Here is a 12611-nt window from a genome sequence, read left to right as displayed (position 1 = left end):
AATTCTTTATAAATCATTATAAAGTTGTCATTAGGGGATACTGATGTCCATCTAATATAGAGGCTTCTTAAAATTGTCCCATTGTTGTCCTTTCGTTTGTTTTTAAAGCTTTTTGACTTAGTGTACAGAGAAGAGACTCTGCTTAATGTCATTAAAAGCGTCACTCGCAACGGACGGTCCATCATCTTGACGGCGGTCCTGGCTTTGATCCTGGTTTACTTGTTCTCAATAGTGGGCTACCTTTTCTTCAAGGATGACTTCATCTTGGAAGTAGATAGGCTGCCCAATGAAACCGCTCTTCCAGGTGGGTTTGGGATCTTCTGAGTTTTTTAATATTAAAGGAGTATTTCCTGATTACAACTGAACTAAAAATGATGACTTTGGCAATGTAGGTATCTCCCTAACGCTCACTTCATTCAAAGGGCAGTATGATGTGTCAGTGCTAAGTGTGAGTGTCCAGATGCTACGTTGAATTTATTTACTAAAGTCCTATTTTAAACTAGTACAACATTTTCATAAAACAGTTTGACCATGTATATTGAAAGCATAGGAGTATGCATCCCTCTGGCTTGGTAAATCTACCTCTAGGAATTTATCCTTTAAAAAAAAATGTGGAAACAGATGTGTACAGAAGTATGTTCATTGCAGTGTGACATTGGAAGCAATCTCAAAGTAAGGGAGTGTTTCATTAGAGTGTGGTTCATCCATGGTGTGGTGAACCCTGCAGATATGGTACATCCTTATAAACCTTCATGGAAAAGTACCCAAGATATGGTAGGAAATTGCAGAAGAATAACTACAATAGGATCTGTAGATTTTTATTTTTAATTAAAAAGCTCATATATGTCTTATAAAATATAGAAGAATATACCCCCAAACTGCAATCACTGGCTGTCTCTGGGGCTTTTTTTTTTTTTTTCTTTTTTAACAATGTGCAAGTTTTACAGTGAGCTTATATGATTTTAATTTATAGAAAAAACAAGAGATTTCCTCTTTTGAGAGAGAGATACATATTCTTGAGTGATACCCAAGTGCCTTTTTCCTCAATTAAAATACTTGACACTAGTAAGTGAAATATTACTGGTTTTTCATCTGGTAGCCAGGCGCCCTGAGTCCAAGGAACAAACTAGAATTGTAACTAAGCCAGGCAGCCTTTTTCTCCCTCCCAAATGCTGCATTCTTGGCATATAACTCCAGCCTCCAAGTTGACACTCAAAATGGCATTCACTGCCAACCATCTTAGGGTTCTGAACTAAACTGATCTGGACCTCAGATTTCCACTCCTGCTTCTCATGCAGACTTGTTATAAATCTTGCTGGAGTCTGTATGTTCAGTAGTATTTGTCGAAGAGTTTCAGCTGTTTGTCTTTAAAGTTGGAGAGGTGCTATTTAAGTGCGATATTTCTAGTAAGCTTACAGGAATTGACATTTCTGGCTTTTTTCCCATACAGATCACCAAATGAAAGTGTAAATTGCATCTCTGCTTTGAATTTATATGCAGGCTTGTCGGGTGTTATTTATGTAAAGAATTGTTTAATCAGCCGTGAATTGGGGACTTCAAACATTTTAACCATATGTTGCCAGATTGTTCATCATAAAATTTCCTTCTCTCTCCAGAAGCCAGTGAGAGTTTGGCAAGCGAGTTCCTGTACTCTGACGTGTGTAGGGTGGAGACTGGGGAGAACTGCTCCTCTCCGGCACCCAAAGAAGGTAGGACCTCGCAGCGTTACCACGTTAGTGCCAGGCTCCCCCCAGAGGCTTAGATGGTGCACATGACATTGGAAGCAGATGAAAGCAGACTCACTGCTCAGAAGTAAGGCCAGTAGCAAAGAGGAAGGGCTGGGAGAGAGGAGGGGGATGAAGCGGGGGAAAGAAGGCTATGTGGGAAGAAAAATAGCTGCTTCATTGACTCAGCCAGTATTTACTGAGTGCCCACTATTTGCCAGGGACTGTGTTGTACTCTAAGATATAATACTACAGTGGCAGGGTCGGGGCGGGGGGAGAGGGAGGTGGGCAAAGAGGTGGTTACTAGATAGGATGCTAAGTGCTGAGAATAAGGATGGAATATAGAAGATAGGCACCCAGCCTAATACTGGAGGAAGAGTATCACCCAGGAGGTGACAGCCGAACGAAAACAGTAGAATCTTGGGCGAAGGAGGAGGGGTCGATATTCCTGTTGGAGGGAACAGCATGCCTAAAGGCTTGGATGTAGATACAGCGTGTTTAGGGAGATACCGATCCTGAAGAAGGAGAGCCGCCGGAAGAAGTGAAGCCAGAGAGGTCGACAAAGGGCCAGATCATGAAGGGTCTTACATGTCAGGCTAAGGGGGTCAAAGCTTACCTAAAGGATGATCCAGCTTGTTGAGAGGGGAGTGATACGATGAGATTGGTGTTTTAGCAAGACCATTCTCACTGCAGCTGGAGAAAAGAACAGGGCGGTCAGCAAGTTCTTCCTCCAAAAACCAGTAAGAATGGACAGTTTCCAGTTTAAAGCGATTTATTCAGAGGACCAACTGTAAACATGTTGCTGGATTTAGCCCTACACTATCCCCGCTGAGGAACCTGGGCCCTGAGCTGAGAGGGGAGATGCTTATCACCCAGAGTACTGAGCGACTTACCTAAGGTCAAGCGCCTGTTCAGAGCTGACACTGTAGTTTAAAATCTGAAAACGATAGGGAATATTTTAGATTTCCTAGAGGGAAGGGCAATTCTGGGCTTGAGAAATTAGCAAGTTTTAGTGATGAAAACTGGTGAAAAAGAAAGCTTTGGATGCTCGACTCCTTTCTTTTATTCTTTCTGGCTCCTGTCTGTCAGCTGGTGAGGTGGCATTCAGGAAGCATGATCTCCAAATCCCGGTATCTCTTTTCACTCACGTTTCAAATCTCTCACGACCTGCCGTGTTCGCAGAGCGGGTCCCTGCAGAAGAGACGGAGCAAGATAAAGAGCACACGTGTGAGACGCTACTGATGTGCATCGTCACAGTGCTGAGTCACGGGCTGCGGAGCGGGGGCGGAGTGGGCGATGTGCTCAGGAAGCCATCCAAAGAGGTAGCTGCGCCCCAGGGGAAGGAAGAGCAGGGGGGCGGGGTGGGTGGTGAGAGCACCACGCAGTGGGCTCCAGTGTAAACCGGAGACACAGAGGCAGAGCTGGGAGCGGTGAGGAGGAGACGTGCGTGCGGAGCCAGCTGCTCAGGGCTGCTTTCCTCTCCGGTCACCGTCGAGTTGCAGCCCTAGGAGGAAGCCCCGGCGTAGAAGGGGGCAGCTTCTGCTCTCCTCTCCGTGTATTGAAGCGATTCCTTCCTTCGGCGGCCAGGTCTGGCCTGCATGAACACATTTGTAAACCCCTTAGATCCCAGGAAGCCGCTCTCGGGCACGTGCCACGTGCCACTTGGAGAACTCACAATATACACAGCGGGTGTGAAAAGAGCCGCATTTGTGGCTTTTACACTTTGACGCCCAATGTAACGTGCCGAACGAAGCACACGGCGCTGCTGGGGGTTGGGGTGGGCCAGGAGGGCTGGGACCTCGGACTTGGATGCATCAAGTTCCCTCCTTCTGCCCTGAGCTCTGCAGACCCAAGCGCTGGGGACAGGGAATAATCCACTGACAGAGGCGCCTCTTTTCCAGGAGCCCCTCTTTGCTGCTCGAGTGATCTATGACCTCTTGTTCTTCTTCATGGTCATCATCATTGTCCTTAATCTGATTTTCGGGGTCATCATTGACACCTTTGCCGATCTGAGGAGTGAAAAGCAGAAAAAGGAAGAGATCTTAAAGACCACGTGCTTTATCTGCGGTGAGTGGTGCAGCCTGGCTTTTGCCGAGTGGCTGGGGGTGCCCAGACTCCCCGTGGGAAGGGCCGCTGCTGTTCTCCAGTGTCCCTGCCTGCCCTTGGCACTGAGCAGGCCTCTGATCTGTTCTGCTGGGGAGTATCTGGAGTGCCCGTGGACTCAGTGCAGCACTTGCCGGTTGGTTTTAAGAAATGAAGTTTGGGCTAGCAGAGACATCATCGTACATCATTTGAAATCTGTGTGTCTCAGGGTCTCATGGTTGTTGGGCTGCCAGAGCATCTCTTGTTCCCATTCTAAGTAACCAGAATGGAGATCTTTCCTCCACCTCCAGCCTGTGGATGTCTTTACTGCAGATGGTAACAGGTTTTAAGTGGAAATAGAGTCCTCTAAGAGCATCTAGTGAAAATGTTCAGAGCTTGGGCTTGGGAGTCAGACCTGGTTTCTGATTAAACCTCTGCCACTTAGCTGTGTAACCATGGTATAGTCACTTCACATCTCTGAACCTTTATTGCTCATCTGTAAAATGGGTACAATAATATGTACTTCTCTGCCTTATCTTGGGACTTAGGAGAGCTAGTTTATGAAACATGCCTAGCATAGCGCGTGCACTGTGTAGGCACTTAATGATAAGTAGTAAACTGCTACATAAGGGAGGTGCATGGGGTGCCAGAGATATCATTTTCTATACAACTACAAGGAAATACATGTAAATGCAGATTTATCATGTAGGAATCTGGGAGCTGAGTAGTCATTTCAGGATTGTTCATAATGTAGTTACTAAATACATAAATTTCCTACTGGTGTGTCTACTCAAAGAATGATCATTTTTCCATTTAAAAGCTTAAGATCTTAGCTTTTTGCCCCCTTAAAACCATTTAAAACTTTCCGTTTTGACAGAATTCCAGTTCAGAAGTCATAAGAATAGTACAGAGAATTTCTAATACTCTTTCTCCCAGTTCCTCACATGTTCAACTTTTCCTTCATTTTCTTTATTCACACACACACTATTTTTCTGAACAGTTTGAGAGTGGCTGGCACAATGCCCCTTTATCCCTATTTCAGTGCTATATATTTCCTAAAGATAGGACCCTTCTCTTATATATATGCAATATAATTATCAAAATTGGGAAGTTAACAAGGATGTAATGCTCTTACTTAATCTACAGATCCTAGTCAGAGTTCACACTTTATCCCAATAATGTCCTTTAGAGCAAATGATAGTCCCAGGTCATGTGTTGAATTCAGTCCATTGACATTTTTGTTTGTTTGTTTGTTTTGTGGTACGCGGGCTTCTCACTGTTAATGGCCTCTCCCGTTGCGGAGCACAGGCTCTGGATGCGCAGGTCAGCGGCCATGGCTCACGGGCCCAGCCGCTCTGCGGCATGTGGGATCTTCCCGGACCGGGGCACGAACCTGTGTCCCCTGCATCGGCAGGCGGACTCTCAACCACTGTGCCACCAGGGAAGCCCCATTGACATTTTTGAAGCATATAAAAGTTAGTTATCTTGCAGAATGTCCCTTGGTTTGGGATTTTCCGATGTTTCCTAATAGTAAGATTGAGATTATGCATTTTTTTATAGGAACATCAAAGGAATGCTGTGTTCTCCTCAGTGCATCATATCAGGAGGTACCTGATGCCAGTTCATCTTATAACTGGTTGTATTAACTCTGATCCTTTGGTTAAGCTGGTAGTTGCCCTGTTTCTCCACTGAAGTTACTTTTCTGCTCTTTGTAATTGAGAACCATTTTATGAGGAGATACTTTGAGGCAACGTAAATACCCCATTATTTCTCAAATTAAATGTTAACTCACCAGTTTTTGCATCTAGTTTTTTCCTGAGTCTGTGATTGTGATGTTTGCCAAATGATGATTTTCTTACTTTATTCTTTCTACATTTGTTAATTGGCTTTTTACTTTAAGAAATAACTTTCTCTTTTCCCTGTGTATATTTGTACTTTTGTATTTGTAACACAATGGATTTGTGTATTTTTAGTTAATTCAATGGGTTATATAATCCTTTACTGTCATAATTTATTCTGATGCTCAGATTGCCCCAGATTTTGAGAGCCCCTTCAAAGTGGGCTTCTGTGTTTTTGCCATGTCACCATCTATTATGGACTTTCTTACTTTTTTAGCACCATGAGATATTCTGGATGCAAGCTCAACTTGTATCTTCCCTGACCCAGCCCTGGTATCAGCCATTTCTCCAAAGAGCTCTGGTTCTGTTTAGCGGAGGCTGGTATTTAGAAGCCAAGATCTGGTGACTGGGTGTGCTCATTCCTCTTGGTGTGTCACCGCTCCCAGGGCTAATTAGGGCACAGATCTAGAGGACACATGTATCCACACAGTTCTCTATCTATTTTATAAACACATGAGAAGGGATGAGTTCACACCCATACCTCTAATTCCACTTCAACAATCAGAGTTTATTCTGTCTCTCTCTCTTTCCATCTTTGTGCTCCCTTCTTTGACAGTTAGATATCTGACTCCCAGTATCACCATATATTTATTTATTTGCTCAATCTAAGAATACACAGAAGCTATTTTCAGAATTGCTCACCTATACCTCTGCAAAATATAAACTTACCAGCTCGCGTTTAAACTGTATGTCTAGTTCTTCTGGTCCTTACACTGTCTCCTCACAAACCTTTTAACGTGTCTCCCTTTTGGCATTTACCTGGGAGGAGGGACTTCACATTCACTGGTTGCCTGTGTGCACGGGCCTGTCACACCCATGCTCATTTAAGCCACACACACTCCTGGAACCTAGATGGTTGTCTTCCCATCCCCTGAGAAGGCAGCTAAGGCACATGGAGACACCAAACAGTGACTGGTCAGTGGCAGAGGTGGAACTCAAGCCCAGGTCCATCTGACCCACAGCCTGGGTTTTCCTGCTATGATGCAAAAATGAATGCATTTATTATGCCAACAGAACCCAACTCCTTATAAAGGCAGGAGTGAAACTACAGCCTCCTCTGTATGGGCAGTTGTCTCGTGGGTTTTTCTGCACCGCGGCTGCTTACCCGGGGCTTTCTGTCTCCTTTTAGGCCTGGAAAGAGACAAGTTTGACAACAAGACTGTCACCTTCGAAGAGCACATCAAGGAGGAGCACAACATGTGGCATTACCTGTGCTTCATCGTCCTGGTGAAAGTAAAGGACTCCACAGAGTACACGGGGCCTGAGAGTTACGTGGCGGAAATGATCAAGGTGAGCGGAAAGAGCTCCTGGAGGCAGGTCACCCTCCGGCCTGCCGGCCTGGCCTCAGCTCGGAGCATGGTACTGGGAGCCAGTGGGGAAGCTAACAGGCAGCGTCTCCTGATCCCTTATCACGGACCGGGCGCTGGTCTCTGGAGCTTCGTGAGTCTTTGCAGGTGATCTTCAGAAGCCCCAGATAGGGGGTGTCACCTCCAGGTTAAAGGAGGAAGCCCTGCAGCTCAGAGAGATTAGTGCACGGCCGCCCTAACCGGGGCTGGGCTTCTAACCTAGATCTCGCTCTGTAGCCCGCCTTCCCATCTCTATGTATTTGGCCTCTGTTCTTGATGATGGATCCTCTTCTGTTTTTTCTCCTTGTATCTGACCTGGTCTCTAAGCGGTATATTTTTTAAAGGATCACTCGGTGTAGTTCAGCCTGGTTGGTCTGTTTGGCCTCAGCCTAGCCTTTCTGGGAGACAGTTTGCTCATCATCAGGAAGGGATCACATGATGGAGGAATCTGAGTCCCAATTTAATCTTCTTGCTGATGGGGAGCGTGACCGCCGTGGCCCGGGAAGGGGGAAGGTGCCGCAGGTTTGCAGAGCGCTCTTCTCAGGCAGGGCTTTGTAGAGGCACCAGGCGTGTGCTCTGGGGGTCCCGGGCCAGCTGTCCTTTCATCCCTGGGGTTCTGAGCTTCATGGAAACGTTCAGGGGCGTGTGGTAAAGCAACGAGGCATGGATTGTGAAGTTCAGGGAGTCTGTGATTTACACCAGCTCACTGAGGAGAGGGGACCATGAGCTGGGAAGAAAGACTACACGATTCCCTGGTCTCCTTCCTGTTGCCAAGGACTTGAGCACTCTGCCCAGGTATAAGTTATCCTAAATGAGCCCTTCCGTGTTTTTTTACGCAGATGTGATTTTAAAGCTTTTTATGCAAAGAAACCCCAGGTGAGGGCTGATCACTGGCGGTGGACGCAGGCAGGCCAGTACTCACGGGGCCCTAGTTCTGAGGGGCTTTCTGGGGATGCTGTACTGTCTGTACCATGGAGGCCCTTAGGTCTAGTTCTGTGCTTCTCATAATTTAATGTACATCTGAGTCATCTCGAGAGCTGGTTGGAATTCAGATTCTGATTCAGCAGGCACTGGCGGAACTTGAGATTCTGCATTTCCAACAAGCTTCCCAGGGATGCCAAGGCTGCTGGTTCGTGAATCATACGCCGAATAGTACGAGTCTAACAGAAGAGACAAAACAGATACTGTTTTAAGAAATTATCATCCAAACTGGTTATGTGACTGCCGAGGAGAAGTATTCCTTCTTCTGTATGGACTTAGCTGTCTGTGGTCTGTGAAGCTCTTCCACGTCTCTTATTGTGTTGAATGAAGAAAACTACCCAAAGTGGGGAGCCAGGAGGAGAGAACTTTGGGGGTGAGGAGAAATAGATGGGGTTTCACCACAGAGATGACTTTTTAAAAGGTTTTAAAAGAGAGAAGGTACAGTACTTCCCTGGCGTTCCAGTGGTTAGGACTCCGCGCTTCCACTGCAGGGGGCCCGGGTTCGATCCCTGGTCGGGGAACTAAGATCCTGCAAGCCACGTGGTGCAACCAAATTGAAAAAAAAAAAAAAAAAAGGAAAGAAGGGTAGAGAGACCAGAGTGATTAGAGTAGGAGAAGACAAGGAGAAAAAATAACACAAAGAAGGGGGAGAAAAAGACACGAGTCCCAGAATGAGGGTGATGGATGTCCTCTTTTCCAGATGAAAGGGAGGCTTAAGGTTAAGCAAGCTGCCCAGGAAGAGCTCAGAAGCTGGGATGCAAGCCTGGGTTTAATGACCTGGAACTGCACTCCATAACCCCAGCATTGGGAGGACACGGGGAGGGTGCTGGCGGCTCTGGGCCAGGTGGGAGCAGGGTCTGTACTTAGGGAGCGAGACTGGGAATTCTGGTGTTGTCGGGTGCTGATGTTCACAGGGTAGGTTTCCGGGGTCAGGACACATTAACTGAAATGTCTTCGGGTCCTTTCTTTTCCTCCTGGTGTCGACAGTGCCAAATTAAACCATGTTGGATCGGCATTCATGCAGACACAAACCTGTCTGCATTGTGTAAACCAACCTGCATTTGCATTAAATCCTTTAATGTTTAGAAGCGATAGCCTGTAGTTTTCACCCTCATTACACGTTCCTTTTCTCCCCTTACTTTGTTTGCCTCTCTCTGAATGTGCCCTATCTTTAAGTCTTTCGGGGGCCAGTTTTGAAGTTTTCTGTTAATCACCTTGCTTTACGGTCACAGAAAACTCTGGTGCACGTTTGGGTTTCTGTCTCAGTCATGAAGACTTAACAGGAGCCTTGTGAGCAGTCACCTGATGAGGATTAAGAGCCAGAAGTCGCCCCCATCCGGCCACCCAGCATGCTTGGGGCCCCCTGCATTCACGGCACTTTCCCATCCGCATCTTCCTTTGTATGAGAACTTCTTGTCAAACAGCCTAAAAATCTGTAGCATCAAAGAATTCTTAACTCTGAATGTCCAAGTTGCCGAGGAACCAGATGTCTCGTGTGCTGGGCGAGGGCCCAGGAAGCGTTCGATCCACCAGCCAAAAGGCGATGGATGCCATTTTGCCAACACCGTTCCTGGCGGTGTCTCGCCCTGAAGCCACATGAATCCCTGCCGGGCAGGCTCCCTGGAGAGCCACAGTGGGCTAGGAACTGGGGGTGCCCAGCTGAGTCACTCAGTGGGGGCTGGCAGCCCGAGGGCACTCAGCCACCACGGTGGAGCAGGCTCCTTCCCCCCGCCGGCCTGCCCCGGTCGTGGGCTCACTTAGTCAGATGCCCCAGAGGCAGCCCCAGAGGCAGCCTCAGCCTGTGGGGCGGTCCTCAGCATCCCTTCTCGGGAGGTTGGCCTCTGGGAGGAGAAGCCAGGAGATGTCTCGAAGAAGCCAACTCTGGGAGGCTGCAAATACTCCAGCGTCAGGAGGGAGAAAGGCAGCTGATGAGCAGTGTCAGAGACAGAAGGAAAAGCCGGCCAGGAGCCCGTGAGGCCCTTTGGCTTATCATGTCCCAGAAGAAATGACTGAGACGGGCTCTTTGGGTTCCTCGGGAAAACCGCCTCTTGCTTCGTGGCACGAGGCGGTGGGTGTTGAGTTCTTCTTCAGCTCTCCTTTAGCCCGTTCATTCAGACCCCAGGGACTCCTAAAGAACTGGGATGTCACAGTTGCCAAAAGACGACCCTACAGAACCAGATGGAAAAGGCCCCGGGTGGCCGCTCGGAGGGTGGGGGAGCTTTGCAGACGCCCCGAAAACAACTGCTTGCAGATGGGGTGTCAGGGATGGCAACTAGGTTTTCATCTCAAAAACCAACAACTGCTTAGTAGACTCTGCCAGGGGCTCTGATGGGAGAAGGCTTCTTAGAAGCCCAAGCTGACTTTGAGAGGCCAACTCCTGACGCTGCAGTTCCCTCGAGAACTGGCCGATGGTCAGGGGCCAGGACCTCTCTCTGGAGACGGAAACATCTGGAAAGAAGGAGCATTTGATGCTGTGCCTCACAGCCAAGAACTTAGCAACCGGATGTTCACCCACAAATTAGTTTTCTTCTAAACATAATAGAAAATGGTTTCCCTCTCCCGATCATCCCCTTTCCTTTCACTGGAGATGGGACCTTTCCTGGCAAAGCCAGGCCCAGGCTGATGCCTCCCATGCAGTCATCACCACCTAAGAATGGGATCTGGGAGCAGAACATTGAAGGTGTGAGTTTGGGCTCTGGCTCTTCCAAGCCAGGTTACCCCGGGCAAGTCACGGGACTTCCCTGACCCATGTGTGAATCGGGGTCAGTGTCCCCTCACGTGTCCGTGGGGTGGCGGAAAGGAGAGGAACGTGTGGGACCGGGGGCAGAGGTGGTAAGCACTCAGGCACAGAGCCGTCAGCTGGGAAGCAAAGGGCTGCAGCGTGGACAGCTGGTGCGAACACTGACTCCTAGGTGCTAGGACTGCATAAGGCGTCTCGGCTGTTGACGTGCTATTACTGAGAAAAGTCAGAATGGGCATCCTCCAGTGGAAAATTCCTGTGTCTTCCTCTCTCTTAAATTTAAAACTGTTAAGTGTCCTTAAATGCCGACGTTATCACTGTCTCTCCGTTGAGTCGGTCACGGATACTTGTGACGTCTCTCTGTGCGTTTAGGGCTGACCTCCGCTCGGGTTCACCGCCCAGGACCAGGGGCTCCAGCGACGTGGGGAGTGCCCCCGGAGTGCTGTGTGTTAGATTCTATCCCGATTATACTGGGTTAGCTGGTGGGTTCGTCTCTTGGCTTTGCGCACACGATGGGAGGTGGCACTGTGTGGAGGTGACTTCGGGACGCTCAGCCTCTTCTGTGACTCTCTAAGTTACAGGACTCCCAGCGCCACCCAGTAGTGCAGAGCCGGTCTCAGATTCGTTGACTCAGGCCCCAGACAGGGCTGAACTTTCAGAGAAATGTGACTACAGAGTGACCTCACTTAGCCCTGGCAGTTCAAAGGAGGAGGAAAAAACCCTGAGTTCCCTTCTCCCCATATGAACTTGAAGTCTGGTGCTACCACATAGAGTTTTGGCGATAGCCTTTGTAATAAGTGGACTGTTTTTTTTAACCCTGGACTATAATTTATGTACCACACACCCTTGCTTGAATGATGTTTAGCGCTTTTCTTCATTGCCAACTGAAATGAGAATTTGTGTTAGTCTATACATGATGATTTGATAGGCAATGCAGGCTTATGTATTTAACCAGAATAAGTGGTAAATCAGTTGTGGGTATCTTTGCCTGAAGGAATTTAAATACTGCACAGTGGGAGTGTTGTAGGTAAAAGATCAAATATATGATTCCAAGCAAAGACCCAGCAGCCCAATTTTCTATGACAGTCAAGCTCGGGAGAAAAGTCAGTCCTTGAAAAGCAGACTTAAGTTATTCTTGAAAGTTAGAAACTCGAGGAGCATTAAGAGGGAAGGTTGGTAAAGAACACCAAACAATAACTTAAATATTAAGGCATCTATTTTGCTAATAAAATAGAGATTTCCCTTCTGAAGCTTGGAATTCTACCTTGTCAACATAAGGTGTATTTTCAGAGGTGTGTTTTTGAGTTAATTGCATTTAAAGACAGGGTGATCAGATGGGATACTGCTCATCCATAGTTGACAGGGGCCGCTCTGGCCCCTCCTCTTTGCCAGGATAGCGTGTGAATTGACGAGTGAACTGAACGGTGACCTAGCTGGGGAGAACCTTCTTCCATGCCAGCCTGATCCTGGGGCACAGAGGGTGCTCCTGTGAACTGCAGGCTGTGCCGTGCTTTGCCCTGACCCAAGCAGACTGGATCATACCGTGGTAATAGATCTCGTTTAATCAGTATGCACTGAAATAAGTGCTTTGCACCCATGATCTTGTTTGGTCCCCGTAACAGCATTGCAGGTGGCGGTATCACCGTCTCCCAGACGGGAACCTAAAGCCCAGGAAAGTTGAACCGCTTCTCCAGGGTCACACGGCTGAGAAGTGCTCGGGCTGAGATTCACATCCAGGTCTGCTGATTAGCCCACCCTGGAGGTGTCCTGACATGTGCAGGTTCAGTGTGGCTCCATCTGTGCTCGCACACATGCCTCAGTGTCGAGAACCCGCAGCCGT

The 12611-nt window shown here is 47.8% G+C and overlaps 1 protein-coding gene across 1 annotated transcript in view; it reads left to right on the top strand.

Annotated features, from left to right (window-relative positions):
- ITPR1 (inositol 1,4,5-trisphosphate receptor type 1) overlaps positions 1-12611 on the top strand; it is a 329901-nt gene that overhangs the window by 297122 nt on the left and 20168 nt on the right. Inside the window, exons 53-57 of the mRNA XM_082638311.1 lie at positions 109-304; positions 1617-1709; positions 2907-3046; positions 3626-3791; positions 6834-6994. Of these exons, the coding sequence (XP_082494437.1) occupies positions 109-304; positions 1617-1709; positions 2907-3046; positions 3626-3791; positions 6834-6994 (756 nt within the window). The remainder of the gene's footprint in view (positions 1-108; positions 305-1616; positions 1710-2906; positions 3047-3625; positions 3792-6833; positions 6995-12611) is intronic.

The sequence above is a fragment of the Mesoplodon mirus genome (assembly GCF_964341445.2).
Source record: "Mesoplodon mirus genome assembly, chromosome: 12".
Lineage (NCBI taxonomy): Eukaryota > Metazoa > Chordata > Mammalia > Artiodactyla > Ziphiidae > Mesoplodon > Mesoplodon mirus.
Note: the sequence above shows the minus strand (reverse complement) of the source record. Positions and strands in the feature narration are given on the sequence as shown.